The 23,576-nt window shown below is 43.5% G+C and overlaps 1 protein-coding gene across 2 annotated transcripts in view; it reads right to left on the bottom strand.

Annotated features, from left to right (window-relative positions):
- Window positions 1-23,576, bottom strand: part of LOC134586651 (glypican-5-like) — a 300,389-nt gene that overhangs the window by 106,113 nt on the left and 170,700 nt on the right. For both annotated transcript variants that reach the window (XM_063442343.1, XM_063442344.1), the window contains one exon: window positions 13,446-13,566. In XM_063442343.1, the coding sequence (XP_063298413.1) occupies window positions 13,446-13,566 (121 nt within the window). The remainder of the gene's footprint in view (window positions 1-13,445; window positions 13,567-23,576) is intronic.

Raw genomic sequence — 23,576 nt, 5'->3', positions numbered from 1 at the left:
CAAGCATCTTTTTCCATCTCCCGGTTCCTAAAATCGATGCCATATACACGTCCCCTGATAGGGGACATAACAGGGATTAAACTGATAGGAATAGTACTACTTAACACACCTTATTATAACGCAGAGAGAGGCAACGCAGAGAGAGGAGTCTGAAGAAGAGGAGTCAGAGGAGGAAGGTGGCTTTGAGGAGGTGGAAGACCAAACACAGCAGGCGTCCCAGGGCGCTTGTTGTCACCTTTCGGGGACCTTTGGTGTTGTACGTGGCTGGGTGGAGGAAGAGACCTTCAATGACATCAGTGAGGACAAGGAACGGGACATGGCTAGCTTGGTATCCAACCTTGTGCAAATGGGGAGTTTGCGGTTGTGCAAATGGACTGTTTGCGGTTGTTTGCGGTGCATTAAACGGGGAGTTTGGTCTGTCACTGTGAAGCGGGCGTAACCCTGATCGATACAACATCATACCTGATGTTTTGTTTTTTTTTTAATTCTTTATTTTTTCATCTTGACTAGATAAGCATGCAGATAATAGGCATATATGGCTTATGCAAAAGCCCAACATTGTGCAACATGTTTACACGTGTTTATACAGTGTCCTTATACATTAGGTACAGAGACCGGCACGTATGACCGTAAGCTTGTTTGGCTACTAGTCAAGGATTTTTATTATTTTCTTTTTTTTTTGTAAAATGCTGTAAGTATCAACCATGCGTGGTGCTTGTACAGAAGAAGAAAAAGGGTGGGGGGCGGTGTACGCATACACTCGTCGGTGCAGTGAGTCATGTCGTTAGGGTATCGATGAAGGTGTTGATCAGAAGCTTCGTTGGGAACGTTATCTTCATATGGCATATCGGGTGCAGCTTCATCATCTGTACCAATGTGTAGTGCAATATTCACCGGCCTCAGTTATAAACACAGCCATGCATGGATTTTTATTTTTAGAAAAGAAGTTATACAGGATAGTAAGAAAGTAGGGGGGGTGAAAGACTAGGAAGGAGATGCCAGGGGTTCAGGGGGTGTGGGGGGGGGGGGGAGTGTACCGGGGGAGCGTCTTTGGTAGAGTCCGGGCCCTCAGTGGTCTATGTAGTCTTCCCAAGGTTCCCATGTCTTAAGGAATGTTTGGAAGGTGTCTCTAATTTGTGCAGTGAGCTTATCCATTAGATGCGCTTCTTTAATATATTGTATTACTGTTTCTATCTGCGGCATGTCTGTGTGTAGCCACTTTTTTGCCATTGCTCGCCTGGCGGCTAAGGTAATTTTGTTCAGCAGTCTTTGTTCTTTGTGTGGCAGGCTGTCTATTGGTCTGGCTATTAGAAATGTCCAGGGGTCTGGTCGGATGCACTTGTGTAGGACCGTCGTCAGTAGTGTGGCTATCGTTTCCCAGTAGGTTTGTGCCTTCGGGCACCCTCACCACATGTGCAGGTATGTGCCCTGTTCCCCACACCCCCTCCAACAGGTGTCTGTCGTTGTTTTGCCCATTCTGCAGAGCTTCACCGGTGTGGTATACCAGCGCATTAGTGTCTTGTAACACTGCTCTTGATGGAGGACACAAATGGAGGCCCTCGCTGCCGCCTCCCATATGTCCTGCCATTCCCTGCTCTCCAATGGTTGTTGGAGGTCTGCTTCCCAGTGTGCTATGTATGTGGGTATGTGGGAGTCACCTGTCGGTGCGCTTAGTTGACTGTAGAGTGCGGTGATGAGGCCGGTACGTGGACCCTCCTCGATACATAGTCGCTCAAAGAAGGTAAGTTTTGCCAATGCCGCTGCCTTGATATGTGGTTTTGTTGCAAAGTCCCTCAGCTGCATGTATCTGAAATAGTCCTTTGTTGTCAGGGGGGCCAGGGTCTTCAGTTCATCGAATGAATGGAACCTGCCCGCGTGGAATAGCTGGTGGTATCTCTGTATACCTGTATCTTCAATGTTTCTAAAGTCTCTGGCAGTCATTCCCGGGGGGAAGGCTTTATTTCGTAGGTATGGGGCTAGTGGTGACACCAGGTGCGTGAGTGCGTATTTATGTGCCGTTAAATCCCAGATTCTGATGGAGTTCAGAATGGCTGGGCAGGTGGTGCGAAGCACTGGTCTGTCCGCTCGAGGCAACCAGATCCAGAACTGTGGTAGGTCCGTGGACATGAGCAAGGTCTCCACATCCGCCCATCTATGTGTGTCTGGCGGTGCGTGCCATTCTATCACCTGGGCGAGTTGTGCTGAGAGATAATAGAGGTGAAGGTTGGGAAGTCCCAACCCCCCTCTGCTCTTAGGCCTGTAGAGTGTCTGTCTCTTAATTCTGTGTCTTTTACGGGCCCAAATGAAGTCGTCAATGGCAGTTTGTAGTGTTTTTAGGTCTGTTTTGGTCACTTTTGTTGGGAGCGCTTGGAACAGGAAGAGCAAGCGTGGGAGCAGATTCATTTTTATACTATGCAATCTTCCTATCCATGAAATTGGTTTTACATGCCATGTGTCCAGATCTTTTAACAGGGCTGTGATAATGCGGAGGTGGTTTTCTCTGTATAGGTCCTCGGGGCGGGCTGTCAATTTTACTCCAAGGTTTTTTATAGGGTTGTGGGTGATGGTCAGGTGGGTTGTTTGTTGGACCGCTACGACGTCTTCCTCCGTCATTGCTATGGGCATACCCACGGACTTATCTACATTAATTTTGTATCCCGACACTTGGTTATATGAGTCTAGGAGGTCCAGGAGGTGTGGGATTGAGCTCCCGGGGTTGGTGACAGTGAGCAGAATGTCGTCTGTGTAAGCAGAGACCTTAAATTCTTCTGTCGCTATCTTCACTCCCGTGATCTGCGGGTGGGATCGTATCGATTGCAGCAGAGGTTCTAGGGCCAGTATGAACAATAGCGGCGACAGTGGGCACCCTTGCCTCGTGACGTTTGTAAGGTTGAAAGGGCATGGAGGCGCACCCGGTATCACCGTCTGCGCCCTTGGGTTATGGTACAGTGCTCTCACTGCTATTATATAGAGGTCTGGTATCTGTAATTTCCTTAACAGGGTAAACATAAAGTGCCACTGAAGTCTTTCGAACGCCTTCTCCGCGTCCAGGGAAAGGATCAGAGAAGGCGTTCGGGACTCTCCCGCCCACCACATGAGATCATACCTGATGTTTTAAAGCACGTTATTCCAAACAATTTAGGAATGTTAGGTGATTTATGCCCTTTATGGATTAAAACCAGACTCTGCATCAACTATGTAATTTTCTATGTGAGTTTTGCCATGGATCCCCCTCCGGCATGCCACAGTCCAGGTGTTAGTCCCCTTGAAACAACTTTTCCATCACTATTGTGGCCAGAAAGAATCTCTGTGGGTTTTAAAATTCGCCTGCCTATTGAAGTCTATGGCGGTTCGCCCGGTTCGCGAACATTTGAGGAAATTCGTGTTCGCCATTCGCGAACGAAAAATTTTATGTTCGCGACATCTCTAATGTGTATCCATCTCTTTATGCGTGTGCACAAATAACTATAGCTGATTGCTTTAAGACTATACAATGCTATTGATCTTAGTGTATGAGAAATTTAAGGCACAACATTGAGTCAGGAATATAATCAGGTAGCACTTAAATGTAGCACAGTCATAAAGAAGAGCTGGAGGGATGACATTTGTAGACTACAAAAATCTCAAATCAATATAACATTTAAAAATAATAACCACAGCAATCATAGAGGATATAATTGATCTGTGATATACCAACAACATTTTTATCTTGGGTTATTCAATAAATATAAAAACTATTAAAGGAATACTCCAAATACCATAACCACGTCTTACCTAGTGACCACTGTGCATCACTTCCTGCTTCAATGAGAGAGCTAGAAGTTCTCTGTCTGAGCTAAGCTCTTAGCCAATGAGCTGACCTGTTTCAGGGTTTAGCTCGGAAGACTTCAGAGAACCACCAAGAAGTAAAACAATTAGCACTGGGTGGGGAGGGTTGGTCAGGGCACTCTACGCACCACATGGATTATGGTCCATTGCACTTGGGTGAATCCTCATTGAAGTCACAAATCCTAGTGCTTATAACTCCTTAAACAATACACAATATCACACTAAAATACATTTAAAGGATGAAACACAAAAGCATTATTTCAAGGTTATGTAATGTTGTTTGTGCATCATTTGCTTAAGTGAGCAGGGAAGAGAGGTTTTTCCCATTAGTGGCTATAATCTCCCTCTTGCTTTGCCATAGACCACTAGTCACACATTAAGGCCACATGGGCTGGTACTCCCCTTTTTTGTGTGTAAATCCAAAATTTGCCTGAACAGTCTCCTTGGCAGAAATAAGCAAATCTTAGTAAACAAAACCAATATTGCAGCAATTGTAACCAGGTACTCACTCAGACTCCAGTCAACAGGAACAGTCAGTCCTTGAATTATCTAACTTAGAACAAATAATTGACTGGATCCGTCCATATAAAAAAAATATAGCACTTCAATTTCCCTCTTAGAATCTATTTAAAAATAGTACAAAGTGGTGGCATAACCCGATATTAAAATACAGGTGTAGCACTAGTAAAATAAAATGTGTACTGAAATCAAAACAAGTGCTTGATTTTGTAAAATGATTATGAAAACAACATTTGATAAGTTATGTTTTGGCCATTCTGAATGAGAGATGAAAAACTCTGTATGAATAAATCAATCAGGCCAGATTTCCCATTGGGAAGATCTGGCACCTTTCAATAGGCACCTGTTCTGTAGGGGGTGCCTGTTTTCAGTACTTATAAAGTGCCTTCATGGAGCTCAAGTGGGCAGATGGGGAGAAATAAGTACCAACCTTGATTAGTGTCCTCTGTAGTCAAAGAAGCATACGATTGGACCATTCTGATTGGCTCAGAGCGCAACAACAACAGTCAGTTCAACTAGCCCTGGCACAAAAGTGCCAATATCTCAGTATGTGCAGCATTTGAAGCAGGAACGTCTCCTACCACCATGACCAATTCTAAAAGCAGAAGTAACCATTTAACCCCTTTCTAACCTTAAACCCCACTTTACGCTAACCACTTCTGATATTGTTTTTAACCCTGCATGCATTTACACAGCTGCATACACTCACAATACTCACAGATTCACGCACAATGCATGCAAGCAGAGCAGAAACACGCACATACATAAATAAACACACAAATATATATTTCATGCCTGCAATGTCCGTTAATTAATTAATCAAACTCGAGTTACCTGCTGTTTATTTATTTAAATTCTTTTTTTGGGAGGGGGTGGGGTGGGGGGGGGGGGGGAGGGGGCACAGGCCTTCATAACATCCTGTGCCTACAGACACCTGACATGTAAACCCAGCCCTGAAATCAGTTCTAATTTTGTAAAGTTTGATCAAAGACATGTTAACCTCCAGTTTTGGTGTTAACCCTCTCTAACATGCCATCTACGTTAAGGCAGCTGTTCTGCTTCTCTAAGGAACATTCACTCAGCCAGAGATGATTGAAAGGCAGTCATGCATGAGTCACTAACAACCGAATCTGACAAGTAGGAACGAAGATTTTCTGTTCATTATTAGAATAAAAACATGTAATTCCAAAGCAAACTCTGTTACTGACAGCACCAGCTGATCAAACATAGAGAAGAATCTATAACAAGCCAGGGCAGGTCCCTCAAAGAACAAAAGTGAGTTACGAAATATGTATGAGGCCGGATTTACCCTCCTTGCTACCCCAAGGCCAGTTTAATCAATGCACCTTAAATACATACATACATACATATATATATATCATACGTACATATATGCAAAGATTTGGGTTATGTGATTGGATGCTTTAATGTGAGGTTTGTCAAGATGCTGCTTGAGGGGCTGTGTGTGTGGGGTGGCTTCTTGTTGTGTTGTATTTGTGAGGGTAGTGTACTTGTGGGGAAGCTGCTTATAGGGTTGTTTGTGTGTGGGGGGGAATGCTGCTTCTAGGGTTGTTTGCGTGTGTGTGGGGGGGGGATGCTGCTTCTTGGGATGTTGCTTGTGTGGTTGCAGGTTGTGTGTGTGTGGGTAAGGCTGTCTGTGGAGTAGCATGTGCAGGCATGTAAATAGTGGCTGTCTGTGTTTAGGGGCTATAGTATGTGTTAAGGGGGATACTGGTTGTAGTGTGTGTTAAGGTGGATAGTGGCTGTAGTGTGCGTTGAAGAGGTTAGAGACTAGAGTGTGTATTTGAGAGGATAGGGCCTTTTTTTTTGCTGTTGAGCATAGCAGCTCTATGGGTTCCATAGTGTGTGTTTTGGGGAAGAAAAATGGGGCTGCAGAGTGTGTGTGGGGAGATTGAGGTTGTTGTGTGTGTTGGGAAATTAGGGTTGTAGATAATGTATGAGGGATCAGGTCAGTTATGTATATGTCCAGGGAATATGGGCTGCCGTGTACACTTTTGGGTGATAGGACTGCTGTGTGTGTTGGAAGAGACAGTGGCTGCTTTGTGTGTGTTGAGGGGGATGAAGGGTTGTACTTGGTGGAAAATGAGTAAAGGTGCTGTAGTGAGGAGATAGTAGCTGTAGTGAGGGAACCGTGTAGTAGTGAGGGGGAATAGGGGCAGTTGTGTGGTGGACAAGGGCTGTGGCGTGGGGATAGTGGCCGTGGTGGTAGGATAGTGGCCGAGGTGGGGGATTAATGGCCTTGGGGGGGGATAGCGCATGTAGTCGGGAAATAGGGGCTATAGTGGGAAGACACACTGTTGTGTGGAGGATATGGGCTGTTGTGGGCGGACAGGAACTGTGATGGCTGGATAATGGCAGTGGTAAGGGGACAGATGTTTTGGGGGGCAGGAGTTGTAGTGGGGGTAATAGTGGTTGTAGTGGGAGGACAGTGTCTGTGGAGGGTGGGATAGGGAATGTTGTGGGAGGCATAGGGGCTGTGGAGGGAGGATAGGGGCTGTAGTGGGGGAGGAAAGTGGCTGCAGTAGGAGGACAGGGATTATAGTGTGGGGTACAGAGGCTGAGGGACTGCTTAAAAAAAGTTTTGAGAAAAAAAAAAAGCTTAAAGTGCATTCCCCCTTCTCTGATGCAGATCTTGGGCCAAGGAGGAGGGAGCTTGATCCCTGGTGGTCCGGTGGGTGGTGGGCCCCCATGGGGAATGCATTGGATTGGCTAAAATCGGGAAGGGGCGGGGCCAAACACAATTTTGGCTAATCAGTACCTCCTCATAGAGATGCATTGAATCAATGCATCTCTATGAGGAAAATTCAGCATCCCCACACAACGTGTGGAGACGCTAAATGGCACTGCTGCCTTCTGTGCAGCACTGAGCCAGGAAGCCCCTCCAGTGGCCATCTGAGGAGTGGCCACTTGGAGGTGTCCCTAGGGGCAATGTAAACACTGCTTTTTCTCTGAAAAAGCAGTGTTTATGTAAAAATGCCTGCATGGGATGATTTTACTCACCAGAACAACTAAATGAATGGCATGTCAAAGGTTTGCCATCACTGTTTGGTGCCAGCAGTATGGGCAGGAACTCCCAGCAGTCACTGAAACACTATGTATAGACTTAATATGATTATAAATTGTACAAGTTACAAATGCACAAATTGGCTAGAGAGGATGTTTATTTGCATATTTTCCCAACTGTTACCAGCAGAGGAGGCTGTGCAATGAGAACAAGTTTTGCTGCAGGCTTTTTCAGTGATCACAGGCTGGAGATGGAATGTACCAAACCATGTGTAATTCCACTGCAGGGTGAGAACAACATTGGTTAATCTGCAATGGTTTACAGATGAATGCTCTTTGTGAGTAATGATGTGGAAGAGGCATTTTTAATACTTGAGAAAAAAAAATAGAGGCATGAACAATAAGTCAGATATGGTTTGACTTTTGGTGAAATTAAAGGGGCACTGAGAGCACCATAAACACTGCAGTATGTGTAAGGGTTTTGAGCCAAACGACCCCTGGCACAATCACATCACATTGTATAGAGTCAAGCCATTTTGAATAGTTAGACCCTAACTTGGTCCCTTAGACACCTGCAGTCACTCTGGTCTCCTGTGATATCACTTAAGCAGGACATTCCCATTCCACTCTGGGATGATCAGTTTTGTCCAAATTTGGATGTCATTCATTGGCTGAGGGGGACCCAGATAAATTCAGTTTGCATGACCAGACTACAATCTATGAAAATTGCAAAACAAACATACAACTCACAACATATGAGTAACACGTTTACTTCCTCTATTCATGTAATTGGTGAAATTTGTCAATAGCATATTAATAATGTCACATGATGACAGGATTAAAAACGGGAATATCCCTTTAAACATGTACCCTGGAATAACCTTTTAAACAAATAGGTACACTTTTATTTCTTTCTAAAAGAAACACCATTTAACACTAAACACAGAATGTGTCACATTTTATTTTTTAGTATAAAACAACATCACTTGCTTTCTATGCGCCACTATTATGAGAATTGTAATAATTTTCTATTTTCTGCTTTTAAGATGAACCTAATTAACACATTTTAGGTACAAGGACAGAACACATCAAAGCACTTCACACTCTAACCAAAATGTATACGCTATAATTACCATGTACCAAAACTCTCCCTAATCACAATATAACTATGAAATGAGAACACAGATATGTCAATGATTAATTGCAAGATGGATTGAATAACATATACGTTAACAAGGGATACAACTGTATTATCAACATATTTCAGTCTTTGGTACCAAGTGCCCATGCCAGTGTGATGCCAAATGGGCCATTTCGAGGAGGAGGAGACAGGCACATCGCCTTGCATCCACTTCAGCAACAAATTTGGAGGAGACAGGTAAGAATATATTACAGTCTGTATGTTTTTTGCTGCACGTGACTTAGATAGAATTCCTATGCCTACCTAAAACTAATCTTCTTATCCACCTTTTGTTTGTGAACAGCTTTCCTATAAGGAAACCACCTGAAACACAGATCCAATACATTTAGCTCAAGCAGACCGTTTGAAAATAATTCAATTTACGTTCCATTGCTGTAATGTTTCCTATAATAGCATTGTAAAGGGAGGAAGGGCTAACTAAATTAATTGCCCTTAGTGGTCGGTGTGTGGAAGAGACAAAACGGTCAGAAAATGGAAAAAGAAAGAAAAAGAAAAATATCTACCATGCATATAACTCTCCCAGAAACGTAGTCATCATTTTTGGCTTTGATCTTTAAGGAGATACTTGTATAAATTATGATCAAACAAATGTTGCTATTATTAGCTAAGAAGGAAAACATCAAGGCATTAATCAGTATTCCATGTAATCCGTTCCCTGAGAGTAAATAAGTATTCAGTGTGGACCCCAGGCTAACAGTCACCAAGCTCAATGCGTATCTGCAAAACAGAGGTGTCTGAGGCCACCTGATGCACACTGTGATCGTTAACTGGGAGATTTAACACCCAGTGGGTCATTTAGCATTGCTCAGATTCTATTCTTTAATAGAATTAGAACCTCTAGTTGGTCATAGAATCCCATGTTTGGAGCCAGCGGTAGATTTTAAAACATGATTAAGTGAATATAGACTGTAAGCTCGTTTGAGCAGGGCCCTCTTAAACCTATTGTTCCTGTAAGTTTTTGTAATTGTCTCATTGATTGTTAAATCTCCCCCTTTGATAATATTGTAAAGCGCTATGGAATATGCTCGCACTATATAAATACCAGTAATAATAATAATATGATATCAATATGGATTATGGGTCAGAGTCTTTTAAATCATTTCTTTTTTTTTCTTTTTTCTTTTTTTTTTAAAGGATCAATATTTTTAACCTCATGAGATTTGGAGGTCAACACTGAAAGTTTCACAGGATTTTCTTTTATGTAGTTTACATTATACAACCTTTAAAGGAGTGAGAGAAGGGGGAGCAGAAAAGGTAAAAGAAGGAAAGGGGAAAGGAATATGGAAATCTGCCTTCCTATCAACTCTGAAACCATAAGGCAGCCATGAACCCGTGGACAATTCCGACCACCGAGCTCAAGCTTTACAGATAGCCTTTTATGGTGTACTAATGCTGCCGATTCATCAATAAAACTTTGTTTCCTTAATTTTCTGCCATGCTGATTCAAGGGCTCTGTGAGCAGTCAATCTATCAGCCAATCTATCTGACTCTGCGACAGATAAGTTTATAGGAACAAAGAAGGTGTCCACCAAGGCAAGGATTTGCACCAAGGCAAGGTGGAATTCTATCCCTGAAAATATGACATCCCCCCGAAAAAAAGCGCTCAGCTTATTTTTGGGGATGCTCCTAATATAAGCCGTACCCAGAAAATAAGCCCTAGTCGTACGCTAATCTATGTTCGGGGAATTTTCCCTGAACAGAGATTTGTGGGATTCCATTCACGAGTAAGCTTATCTATGTTCCGGGAAAGTTTCCCCGAACATAGATTTGCAGTATTCTATTAGCGAGTAAGCTAATCTATGTTCAGGAAAGTTTTCCCAAATATAGATTTGCAGGATTACATGACCTAGTGAACTGGTCTATGTTCGGGGGAATTCCTCCTTTCTAGCACACATTTTCCCCAGAATAAGACCTCCTCCAAAAACAAGCCCTAGTGCGTTTTCGGGGGGGAAATATATATAAGACCCGGTCTTATTTTCGGGGAAGGAAAGGGTATATATATACATATCTGAGTTACTCCAAATTAAAATGTGAATTGCAAATTTAAGCCACGCAGTTGAAGAAATTCTTCAATAGCGCTATAGTCGCAGTTTGGATATTTTACCCTTAATTTTGCAACTCTGTTTTCAATTTACTCAAAATCAGAATTTAGTAAATACCCTGTGTTTGTTTGCATTTCTGCAGGACTCATTAATGCAATATTCACTGTATATGAACATAACAATAACAATAACTACTCCCCAATAACTCTGTACCTCTTTTCATTTTGTCCCAGTCCACAGTTGTGTCCCTCTTTCCATACTCACATAGTGTCCTTATATCCAGGTTTTCTCCCCCACTTTCAGTCCTTCTGTACACATTTAACCACAAAGGTCTGTCCCTTTACTCATATTCTGTCCAAACACCTTCAACTTTCTCCATATTCTTCCCCCAACTTCTGTCTCTTTTCTCATATACCCTCCACACAACTTCAGCTTTCTACATATTCTCCCCCCACACCTTCAACTTTCTACATATCCCACACATACAATCTGTCCTTCTTTCCATATACTCTGTGTGTTTAACAAAAATGTCCCAACAATAAAGCAATTCTCTCCCTACCTGCCCTAGTGGTAGTGTGGCTGAGCGGCATGTGACTGATGCTCCTACCGTGTTTCTCCGAAAATAAGACCAGGTCTTATATTAATTTTAGTCCCAAAAAACACACTAGGGCTTATTTTCAGGGTAGGGCTTATTTATTTACGGTACCGGTAATGAATCCACCCCCCCTTTAATAAATCCACCCCCCTCTAATTAATCCACCCCTCCTTTAATAAATCCACCCCTCCTTTAATAAATCCACCCCCCCTTTAATAAATCCACCCCCCTTTAATAAATCCACCCCTCCTTTAATAAATCCACCCCTCCTTTAATAAATCCACCCCCCTTTAATCCACCCCCTCTAATTAATCCACCCCCCTTTAATAAATCCACCCCCTCTAATTAATCCACCCCCCCTAATTAATCCACCACCCCCTTTAATTAATCCACCTCTCCTCTAATTAATCCACCTCTCCTCTAATTAATCCACCCCCCTCTAATTAATCCACCCCCCACTAATTAATCCACCCCCTTTAATTAATCCACCCCCCCTTTCATTAATCCACCCCCCCTTTAATTAATCCACCCCACCTTTAATTAATCCACCCCCCCTTTAATTAATCCACCCTCCCTTTAATTAATTCACCCCCCACCCTTTAATTAATTAAGTCCCAGACATAAAATACCGGTATCTACTCACAGTTCAAAGAGTCCGGCCACTGGGTGCCTCACCGCCCGGAATGGATCCTTCCGCTGAAGATCCGTGAAGGCAGACTGACGGCGCTGCGCACGTCGTCATCACGCTGCGCGATGCCGCAGCCCGCAACGCTCCTCCTCCTCCTCCTCATAGAAGAAGGAAGTCCCGCCGGCCCGCAAAGGTTAAATGCCTAGGTCTTATTTTCGGGGTAGGGCTTATATTGCAGCCCACCCTGAAAATTCAGCTAGGGCTTATTTTCGGGGTAGGTCTTATTTTCGGGGAAACACGGTATCAGGAGCTCAGTTCAGTTTGGCGCCACCTGCTGGTAGGAAGTAGCAGGGATAGAACATAAAGTCTATCCCTGCTCCGCATTGCACCCAGACATGAGAGTGAAGAGTCCTGACAAGGACTCTGACTCCCATGCCGCCCAGCTAGCCAGTGTGGGCAGTAGCTGCACATTTTCTCAGGGAGGGGGAATTGCCCCGTTGCCTCCCTCGGATCCGCCACTGCACTCTGCACACTGTAGTGCCGCCGCCGGATATGACTTCACATGCTGTATGCGCATATCCGGTGGCCGGCATGGACTAATGCTTTGTGCTCTTGCGGCCCGCGATCGGCCGTGACAGGGCAGACAGGAAGCAGAAAGGAAAGATCTTGCCTGTCTTGTGGCAGCACAAAGTGGCCCCAGGGCAGGCGGGCCGCAAAGATAGTGATTGTGGGAGGCATGCGGCATGCAGGCCACAAGTTTGACATGTTTGGTGTAAAGCAGCCTACAAATAATGCATAATCATAAAGTCCACTGGAACCCCACTGTCAGGGCTGTGCTGAACACTGAATTCCAGCATAGTTAATTAAAAATGGAATTACAAAACTACGGCTAAAATAGCAACACTTTAATTATTATTGAGTTGTTGAGTTGGAAATCATGTATATGTACCTCTACTGTACAATCCATATATCAATAAAAAAAAAAAAATCAGAGTTTAGTAAATAACTGTAAACAAGAAAGCAAGGGCTGTGTCATAAGACCTAGCTTAATCAGAAACGGTGTAAAATTAGATATATCTTATTCTTAGAATGTTTCTAGAATGACAGTTTGACAGCTGAAGAAGGTACTTGTTGTGAATAACTATTATTAATATTATTATTATTGTATATATTTTTAAAGCACCAACTTATTCTGCAGGGCTTTACAATATTATGAAATGGGGAGATTTAACAATAAATGAACAGTTACAAAGTGTTACAAGAGCAATAGGTAGATGAGGACCCTGCTCAGATGTATATACAGTAATCCTATATTCTTCAATGCTCTGCATTATTCTGCCTACACCAAGCTTATTTTACCTTGTTCCACTCAGCTTTAACAAATCCTCATTTCCCCACCTACAAAAAACAGCCCAATACTACGTATAAACATTGTCACTCAAAGGCATTTAGATCAAGGGAAATGCAGTTTCCAGCAGAGAACTTGCTCCCTTCACCCCTCATGCTTTATCCCCTATGATGTGAGTGATACAAGAAAAATTCACTTTTTTTGCAGGCAGCTCTCTAGCATGTAAGCTTTAACCACACATACATCAAAGGCGTCCTTACCTTTATAAAGTGACGCAGCTGGTCAATGACTTGGCTGATAACGACATTTCGTCCCCTGACCTTAACTTCGGGGTTATTTACTTGGGCTTTCATGTCGTTGGCAACAACATTTTTTGTATAGCTGTAAAAGTTAAAATAGGAAAGGTTGAGCAAACTCTTATCATCAGTCAGACAGAACATCTAATCTAATGATGCAATAAATTACGTGCCAAATGCAAAAAGAAAAACCCAAACAAACCAACAACAACAGGAATTCAAAACAAAACATGACCTTTTTGTCTGACATTAGGAGGCAATATTGCCCTTTAATCCTTAAAAGAACACCCTTAAACCTTAAAGCACTTGCTGAAGCTAACTTTCTCAAGTGCTTTATGTGTGAAGAGTGTGCCCTCTTTTTTCCATCTCACAAAAAGTGCAGATTTCAATATAAATTAACCTTGTTACAACAGCTTGGCTATCAAGCAGACAACCGGTCCTGTTACTTCCGGATTTGGTTAGCTAAGTGGAGCTAAACTCAGAGGCAGGCAATTGCCCAGAGAATCTGACTTGCAAAGATCTTTCATTGAGCTGCATTTGGAAGTCTGTGATTGGACAGCCACAGAAAGTCTGGGCGGGGTTAGAAGGGGCGTACTTGCAAAGGCTAAAGAGAGGAGATCTGCAGCTTTTGGAAGCTGTTTTTGAATATGCCCCATTTTAGAAAATGCCTAATTTTATCACATGACAGGAGGCTTCCTATTTTGCATTACTCTCTTTACTAAACTCCACAGCAGTAAAGAAAGTGAAAACATTTAAACCAATCAAAATGCAAAACAGTGAGCATATAGTCCCTGTGAATAGGCTCCTCCCCCTCTTTCTTTACTGCTCCATCGCAGACAGGTCAGAGTTTTTGGCTCTTCCCTATTACCTCATAATATTTATATGTTTCATTGTTATCGCTATATATTCTTTTATATATTTTATATATTATTATATTATTATTACCTATTTCTATTATATGTATTCTTCTTTTCTAACTATCTTAATTCTTATGCTCCTTACTGGGACTGGTTGCTCTCCAGCAACTTCGCTCCCGGTTCTTTCCCCCCTTTTTTCGTCATTTCCACTCCGCCCTCGGGCGGCCCCAGAACTTTACCGGCTATCGGCCTTCCTCACTCAGTTCCCGCGGCTCGGCTCCAGCCGCGGCTACACTCACGGCGGCCATCTTTAGTCACGCATCTCGCGAGATTACGGACGCCATTTTGTGAGTGCCGCGAGTGCCGCGAGGGTCACACAGGAGCTCCCTTCACGGATTTTGTACGATACTGTCGCTGAGGTCAGTTAAGCTTTTTTAGCTGTTTCAAAACCGTTGTAAAGCTGTTTAAGCACTTAGGTATTTACACCTGTGCATACTTGGGGTGCTGCCCTTAAATTGTGCTGCTACAGAGGTCGCTTTGTGGCCACCTCTACAACCTGGGTGAGGCCCAGAACAAAAAAATCCCAACCAGTGGTTTGCATCCTGCCTTACTGGCACTATCCATTACTACTATATTTTCTGGCATTATACTCTGCCTTTGGACAGAACCCGGAGGGTATACCTTCCCTTTCATACCACTACATACCCTGCTGGGGTATTATATATATTTACAACCCTGCTGGGGTTATTTGGTTTCTCAAACCATTACCTTTTATTGAACCCTGCTGGGGTATTTTGTACTCTGTACAACGAAAACAAATTATTACACCCTGCTGGGGCTCGCATAAAGATATCACAACAGCTTATTTCTGTCACTATACAACATACTGACCTCTATTATACGCCCTGTGCCAAACATATTCAGGCATTATGGAGACCTCTCAGACAACAGAGCTCCAAAATATGGTAAACGAGGCCGTATCCGCCTCCATGGAGAAAGTTCTCTCCAAAATGATGGCCTCTGGTCCCGACAAGAGGAAACCATCAAAAACCCACACAACCCGCAATGACTCAGATTCTGACGAACCAGAATCACGCAAAAGCCCAGAAACTTTCACGGGCAAACGCCACTGGAAAGGCGAAAAGGGTCTCCAAAACCCTATTAAAGGCAAAATTCCCGCCAAACGCGCTAAACCCACTATAGCCACCACCCCGAACCCGCAACATGAGTATTCTTCAGATGAAGAAGAATCGCAAGCTAAACCCATGGCCATCATAGATGAATGGCAAGCGGATGACTCAGATTCCAACGAAGACGCTTGGGATGCAGATTCAGGATCCCAATCCTTTTTCCCACAACACACGTTCACGGGAGAACCCCATGAACCAGACACTGCGGAGACCCCGCAAGAAGATGAAGACACTATATTAGACCCGTTAGGGCAAAAACTGTTTGACCCACGAAAAATACGACACCCACGCTCAAGCGACTGGACACCGCCCGACCACTTAGCGAGGTTCATGCACCTCTGGTTACGGAAGTCCATGGACAAGACAGTCCGCAACCGCTTAAGGTCGGAATGCCCACGACCGTTTTTACCTGATCACGTTGCGGACACTCCAGAATTTGACCAGGTGATGACCACCTTTATGTCGCGAGGTGGCCGCGACCCACGCAAAGGTGTGGAGAAAGGGTTCAGAGGGGTACAGGATAAACTCCTGGATGCTGTGGGACCATTGTCCAGAATTATGTTTCTAGCTGACGACGCCCTAACCAAAGCCGATCAATTTGACGCTACTATGGTACGAGAATGGGCGCATGATGTGCGGGAATGGGCACAAAGGTGCTTCTGTTTTGTGGGTAATGCCAATGTCGCCTTATCTTCTGAGCGACGCAAAGCAGCACTTCTCCGCATTGACGGGAAATTGGTGGAGTTGGGCACCAAGGAACTAGGTCCTATGGCACAGGGCAAGCTCTTTGGAGAAGCTTTCCTAAAAGAGCTAAGCAGACATGTAAACGTCTACGCATCCTTAAACAAGGCTCAGACTTCTATGCGTAGAGTCTTCAGACAAAACCCTACCAGGGGTGTTTTTGGACGGGCTGGCCGCCAAAGGGGCCGTGCTGCCAGCCGATTTTGGCCTTCAGGCCCCCGCTCTACGAGACCCCAACCTTTTTACCCAGAGGCGGGATATCGCCCATACTCCTACACTCGAGGCGCAGACAGGGGTCGAGGACCACGCACCCGAGGCAGAGCTCGTTTTTCCTCAGGTAAGCAACCATTTCACTCATTCTCCTCTCCCCATGCATACAGCAGGTCGTATATCCCTTTTCTTTCAGGAATGGACCTCCATCTCCACGGACGCATGGGTCCTTCAGACGGTACAAGGCTACGTCATAGACTTCGTAGACGAACCACGACAGACGGAACTACCACGTCCCATCCACAACTCAAGGATAGACACCTCTCTCATCGACGACGAACTTCAAACCCTATACTCGAAAGGCGCGATCGAACCCGCCTCCGACCCTCTAGGTTTTTTCAGCAACATCTTCTTGGTAAAGAAGAAAACGGGAGACCTTCGGCCCGTCATAAATCTACGACTACTCAACGAATTCGTTTCTTACAACCACTTCAAGATGGAAGGCATACATCTTCTACGAGACCTGCTACAAGACAAGGATTGGTTCACGAGATTAGACCTCAAGGACGCTTACCTATCAGTTCCCGTCCACCAATCCTGCAGACAATACCTTCGTTTCCACTGGCAAGGCCTTCCCTGGCAATTCACGTGCCTCCCCTTCGGCCTCAGCTCGGCCCCTTGGTGTTTCACCAAACTGATGAAGCCCGTGGTCGCACATATTCGAGCGCAAGGAATTCGCTGCATCATATACCTAGACGACCTCCTACTGTTCTGCTCAGACAGACTCAGACTGATACGTCACACACGGTATACCACGGATCTCCTGTCATCTCTGGGCTTCATAGTGAACTTTCAGAAGTCGGCTATCTCCCCGTCACAGACGGTACAATTTCTGGGATTCGAGATAGATTCCATCTCCAGCACCCTACGGCTGCCAACAGCAAAGATCTCAGCCATCCGCAAGGAATTACGCAGAGCCATCCGCTGCCACACCATTCCACTCCGCGCCCTCGCACGCATAGTGGGACTTCTCTCTGCTTCCATTCAAGCTATATTCCCGGGTCCACTTCACTACCGGGCGATGCAACGTCTCAAAGCTTCTTTCCTCAGGGAAAACCCCTCCTACGACCAGCTGGTCCCGATGACAGAGGAAGTCAGAGACGAACTCAGATGGTGGTCGGACAGCATGGAGGCGTGGAACGGCCGAGCCATCTTCGGAAAGGCTCCCGACATGATACTAGAATCAGACGCCAGCCTCTGGGGATGGGGCGCAACGAGCGGAAATATATCGACAGGAGGTGCCTGGACATCCCAGGACCTCAACTTACATATAAACTGCCTAGAACTTCTGGCAGGGTCCTTCGCCATCCGAAGCCTAGCGAAGGACAAGTCGGACTGCTGCATCCTCCTCCGGATGGACAACATCTCCGCAGTCCGCTACATCAACCGCCTAGGCGGAGCCCGCTCCCGGCTCCTATCAGAAATAACGAAAGACATCTTCAACTTCTGCCTACCTCGCAACATCTCCCTCACGGCGGAATACCTCCCAGGAGAGACGAACCTCACAGCGGATTGGTTCTCACGCCACTGGCGGGACACCAGCGACTGGAAATTGGATCCACAAATCTTCAACCACATCGCGGATCGCCTAGGTCCACTCCACCTAGATCTATTTGCGTCCCGCAACAACAGACAAATGAAGTTATACTTCAGCTGGCTCCCAGACCCGGAGTGTGCAGCAGTAGACGCATTCCTACAACCATGGCCAATCACGGGAGCCTACGCCTTCCCTCCCTTCGCCATGATAGCGAGGACCATACACTACCTGAAGAACCAGCAAACCTCGCTGGTACTCATCACTCCACTATGGAGGGGACAACCATGGTTCCCAGATCTCCTAGCTCTATCATGCAACGATCCTCTCCTACTACCTCATCATCAGTACATTCTCACAGATCCCAAAGGCAATCCGCATCCTCTCATCTTAGACAATCGTCTCCATCTGGTGGCTTGGACGCTTTCAGGGGCTCCTGGCAAGTCGGCGAACTATCGCAGGCTGCTAAGGAACTACTATGGGACTCATGGGCCCCTGGAACCAGAAGATGCTACCTATCCGCCTGGAATTCCTGGTCCACTTGGTGTCTGGAACGAAACTTCGATCCATTTACGGCCACTATTTCAACCATTTTGAACTTCCTATCTCACCTATTCTCATTGGGCCGATCCTACAGATCACTAAACGTAATCCGTTCAGCTATTTCAGCGGCCCATGTCCCCATTCAAGGGATCCCGGTGGGAAAGGACCCACTCGTATGTCGACTCATGAGAGGCATTCGATTACAACGCCCCCCAGGGCCGAAATATTCTCAATTCTGGGACGTCGACATTATCCTCCGATTCCTGAGAGATTGGCCAACTAACGACAGACTCTCCCTCCGTCAGCTATCAGCAAAACTCACAGTCTTGCTTTGCCTGGTCTCCTTCCGCAGGGTCTCAGACATTCGAGCTCTGGACATAGACGCTTTCTCAATCTCCCCTGAAGGAGTTACATTCCGGATATCTCGTCGCACTAAGACGGACTCCACATCTGTGTTTTATCCTTTCTTCCCCACAGATCCACAACTCTGTGTCGTCTCCACTCTACAACATTACGTGGAAACTACCCTACCACTCCGATCCTCACCATCAGGTCAACTCCTAGTGTCATACGTTAGACCACATGTCCCCATCACTACCACCACTCTAGCAAGATGGGTTCGCTGGCTACTATCGCTAGCCGGCGTTGACACTACGTTTGGAGCCCACTCGGTGCGCGGAGCAGCAGCATCCTCAGCCTTTATGGCGGGCGCTTCCCTATCGGATATCCTACGCTCCGCAGACTGGTCTAGAGAATCTACATTCCGCACCTTCTATTTCCGACCGAACTCTGGTGCGGCTATGTCTCTTATCCTACAGCGTTAAAAATGCAAAATAGGAAGCCTCCTGTCATGTGATAAAATTGAAGATTATGCTAGCGCTAGTGTACTTATAATCTTAATTTTAATAATGACAGGAGGCGAGTATTTTCCCACCCTTCCCACCCGGAGGAGGGGAACTACTCTAGTTATATTTCTTGTCTACATCTTTCCTTTCCTGTGGTCTAATTGTTTCTCAATATTATGTGTTGGCTTAACATATCCATTATTATCATCAGCCTATTAAACTACTAGTAGATTTCACACTGAACTCGCAATCATTATTATTATTATTAATGCAATATTATCCGATGGATCACTGTCATGACTACAAACAGTTTTAAGACCGGTGCCTAACCTTCTCATATTCTCCTTTCAGTTTAACTTCGCAAAGATTGGGAACATCTACCATATATCCATAGGATTACGGCTCATATTTCAAAGACCAAAGACCCTATTGGACACTTCACCTGTTGGTACCTGTTTTTCTACTCAAGCCAAGAAGTTCATCACTCCCGTTAAAGATTACTACTGATGTTCATTACAGACTTTATCATCAACCTTCTTCCCTGTTCCGATGTCGCTCCGAAAGAGGGGGAGGAGCCTATTCACAGGGACTATATGCTCACTGTTTTGCATTTTGATTGGTTTAAATGTTTTCACTTTCTTTACTGCTGTGGAGTTTAGTAAAGAGAGTAATGCAAAATACTCGCCTCCTGTCATTATTAAAATTAAGATTATAAGTACACTAGCGCTAGCATAATCTTCAATTAAATATGTATTTGTTTCTGTACTTATTTATTTCTAATGCATAATCTTGATTGAATATTTTTTTATCGTTTTACATATATTGTTTGTTTTAAAAAAAAAAAAGATAAGTGTAAAAACACTGAGGTTCCATTGTATTTAAACAGCATTTTAACAATAGAGAAAGATACTTTATTATTATACATAACATTTCATTTATAATGTAGCATCAGATCAATGTTTTAACAATGTTTCTTTGTTATCTTGGAGGTACAATATGTACATATTAATTGATCTTTTCTTATTTTAGTAAACCACATCATGTGCTAACTGAGCGATGGGAAAACGAAAGATAAAGAAACTACACATTTGTTTTTATTAGAGGTATATCGGCAAAGCAGCTATTTTTAAATTTTGTATTATTTTTTTATTTGGTCTGTGAAGTGTCCCTTACATGAACACTGCCTCGAAGAAGAAACCATTAAGTTTTTACTGTGAGTGAAATTGGACTTTCTAGTCTAGTATCTTTTAGCACTTTCCTTACCATCCAAGAGTTAAACTATTATATTAATTTCATGCTGTGAGACGGTCCATAGCAGTAAGGAGTCTGACAATTTATAGCCCTGTGACAATTAAAGGGTAAAATCAATGCAGGAGGAAGACAGGGGAAGAAGCAGCTCAGAGGAGCTGTGCGGTAAATCGGCCGCCTTCAGCCAATGGACACCATCCTGTTTGGATCAATCAGATTAATTTGAAATCTATAATTAGTTCAGCAGTGAACTGGGACTGTGTACCCTGACTGTCCTATTAGTCAACTCCGTGAGGTCACCCGGAGGTAAAGGCACATCCACCCATGGGAAGTTGGCTAATGTACTATACTAATGCAGGTAGATAGCCCAGACCGCTTGATAACTGCAGTGTACTAATCGAATTCATTGTGGAAGAACATGATTCTGTATGTGTACACAGTGTACATATCCCGGAGATTTACTGGAGTGTCTTTGTTCTACCAACGTTTAATTAATTTACGTTCGTGCATTACCACTGATATAATGGGTGCATGGTATATCTGTTTTATGCTTGTCATAGATGTCCCTGTCTATGTGTTCTAAAGCATTACGCAGTGTTTGCTTTGGCACAGCTGTCTCTTGTGTTGTACAAATGCTGGACTAGTACAGATTAATAAAAGGCTTTGAAATGTAAAAGCAGGATTTGATAATGTAAAGGGACATTTAACCCACTTCGTTCCTCTATTCCATCTATTCTGTTTATTCTATCTGTCTATTTTCACTTTTTCCTTTTGGGGTGTTAAGGAGCTATTAAACCATACTATTTTTCACACCATTTAAAGAGACTGGAGTATAATTAGCAATACACATACAACACACACACATTATTGCACTGTCTGTAACCTTCAAACTGACCACAAATTTAAAAAGTCCACAAAGGAAGTTTTGTTTGTTTTCCTTTGTTTGTTAAGCTTAGGATGTCAGACAAACTGCTAAATAATTTGTTCAATGCTCACAACATTTTTCATAACTTCTTTTCTGGTCTTCATTTTTATTTATTTATTTATTTATTTTTGCAGGTTACTTGCATGGTCATAGTTTACAGCTAATGCATGAAAGAAACACTCCAAACTTTAATTGCTGAAGTATTTTTTGTGTGAAGAGTGTGTCCACTTTTTGTCATTTCACAAAAAGTGTTTTACATTACAGGACTAAAACTAAAGGAATACTGCGCCCAGTCCACTGGGACCACGACGTGGTCTGGGTGTCTTTTAGCTTATAGCTTAGTGGAAGATACAATACAAATTTTACATGGAATCAATAACACAAATAATTGTTCAGCATAAAAGTAGCCAATTAAACATAATTTAAACCTGAGCGCAGCTTCAGGATTGGGGTACGGCCCATTACACCGAAGGTTTGTGTACTGACGCACAGTCTAAATTCAAAAACCTTGAAAACAAACTACTTGTGTTGATCTCTTTAACGGCTCAACAAATGAAGTCTTAGAAAAGCAATTGTTTTATCAACAAAATAATTGTTGGGAGCAGGTTATTCCCTCATTAAGAACAAGTTGCCACTACAGAATGAGCATTCCTCCCACGGTCACAGTGTTCCCAGACACAGCTCATATTGCAATACTTTTTTCAAGAGCATATTTATTGATTGGGTAGAAGAGTTTTCCTAATGTGCACTAATTTACCTCGATCAGCAAGCCGAAATCTGCTGAACACAGCATTCCCCTGAATAGCAACACATTAGGAGTCCTGCAGTGTCACTTGCACTCACAGAGTGGAACGAAAACGGTCCCTTAATGCCTTGACTTGGGCAAAGACTTTATTTTTTCAATAAAAGACAGTGCGGGAAGATTTGCTATTGGAGGGGAAAGGTTCTTCATTCAAATGGAGAGACAGAGGTTTACTATATACCACACTAGCAAACTGTACATTGCTCATACCTGTAGCATTCCTAGTCTAAATTTGTGGAAATTAATCCCCATATGTGTTTGCTGAGATAAGTGATTTTAAGTAGCCTTATCAAATTATAATAATGTATGTTTAAGTGTGCGCTGTTCCTTGATCTGTATTATGTATTCCGTTTCGTCACTACAGCTGTACCATTCCTGCAAAATACATGTTTAAGTGTGCCCCCAATTCCTTTTTGTCTTTAAATTATAGTTCCAGCATTTAAATAGGATGAGATCGGATGTACGAAGGATTTTAAGGTCACTGATGCATTTACAGCTAATTAGAAAATTGGGCAAATTATTAAAAGCTAAATTGTGTAAACATTTATTTATAAACAATCATAGAAGGGAAAAGGCCAGTGAGTATAATATGAATACCTTCTGTCAACAAGGAGTCACAGAGGGATGTGGCATAAATGTACTGACGTTTATACTTCAATCATTAAGTTCAGATTTTTAATTAAAAGCATTTACAAGAAAAGTGTATTTTGTTTTAAATGAAAATTGCCAGTGATACGTCAGTTTCTTTTTTTCTCCACATATTTAAGGGTTTTCCTTCTTTTTTTTCTATCAGGGAAGCAAACATTAACAAAATACTTTAAGCACCATAGCATCAGTCTTTGTGGGCAGTATCTTCAGTTTTTGTATAGCCATTTTTGAGTGGTATGATATGGTATGGTAAGAAACGCATGGCCGTTCTGGTACTTAAAGTCTGGCTACCACATAAATATTGGGGAAGATTCACTTATCTGCAAAAATCCATTCAATTTCTGATGGTGAAAATCTGTAAAAAGGCGGCCCAGTTGATACATTGTGCCATTATTTTAACAGTATATAACTCTTGGCACAAAATTCATAATAATGTAAAGTTTTGGATGTCTCTTCAAAAGCCAGGACACCCACATTACAGTGACTAATAAA

Source organism: Pelobates fuscus, chromosome 2, assembly GCF_036172605.1.
Source record: "Pelobates fuscus isolate aPelFus1 chromosome 2, aPelFus1.pri, whole genome shotgun sequence".
Taxonomy (NCBI): domain Eukaryota; kingdom Metazoa; phylum Chordata; class Amphibia; order Anura; family Pelobatidae; genus Pelobates; species Pelobates fuscus.
The sequence above is the reverse complement of the archived record's forward strand: the minus strand, read 5'-3'. Positions and strand labels throughout refer to the sequence as shown.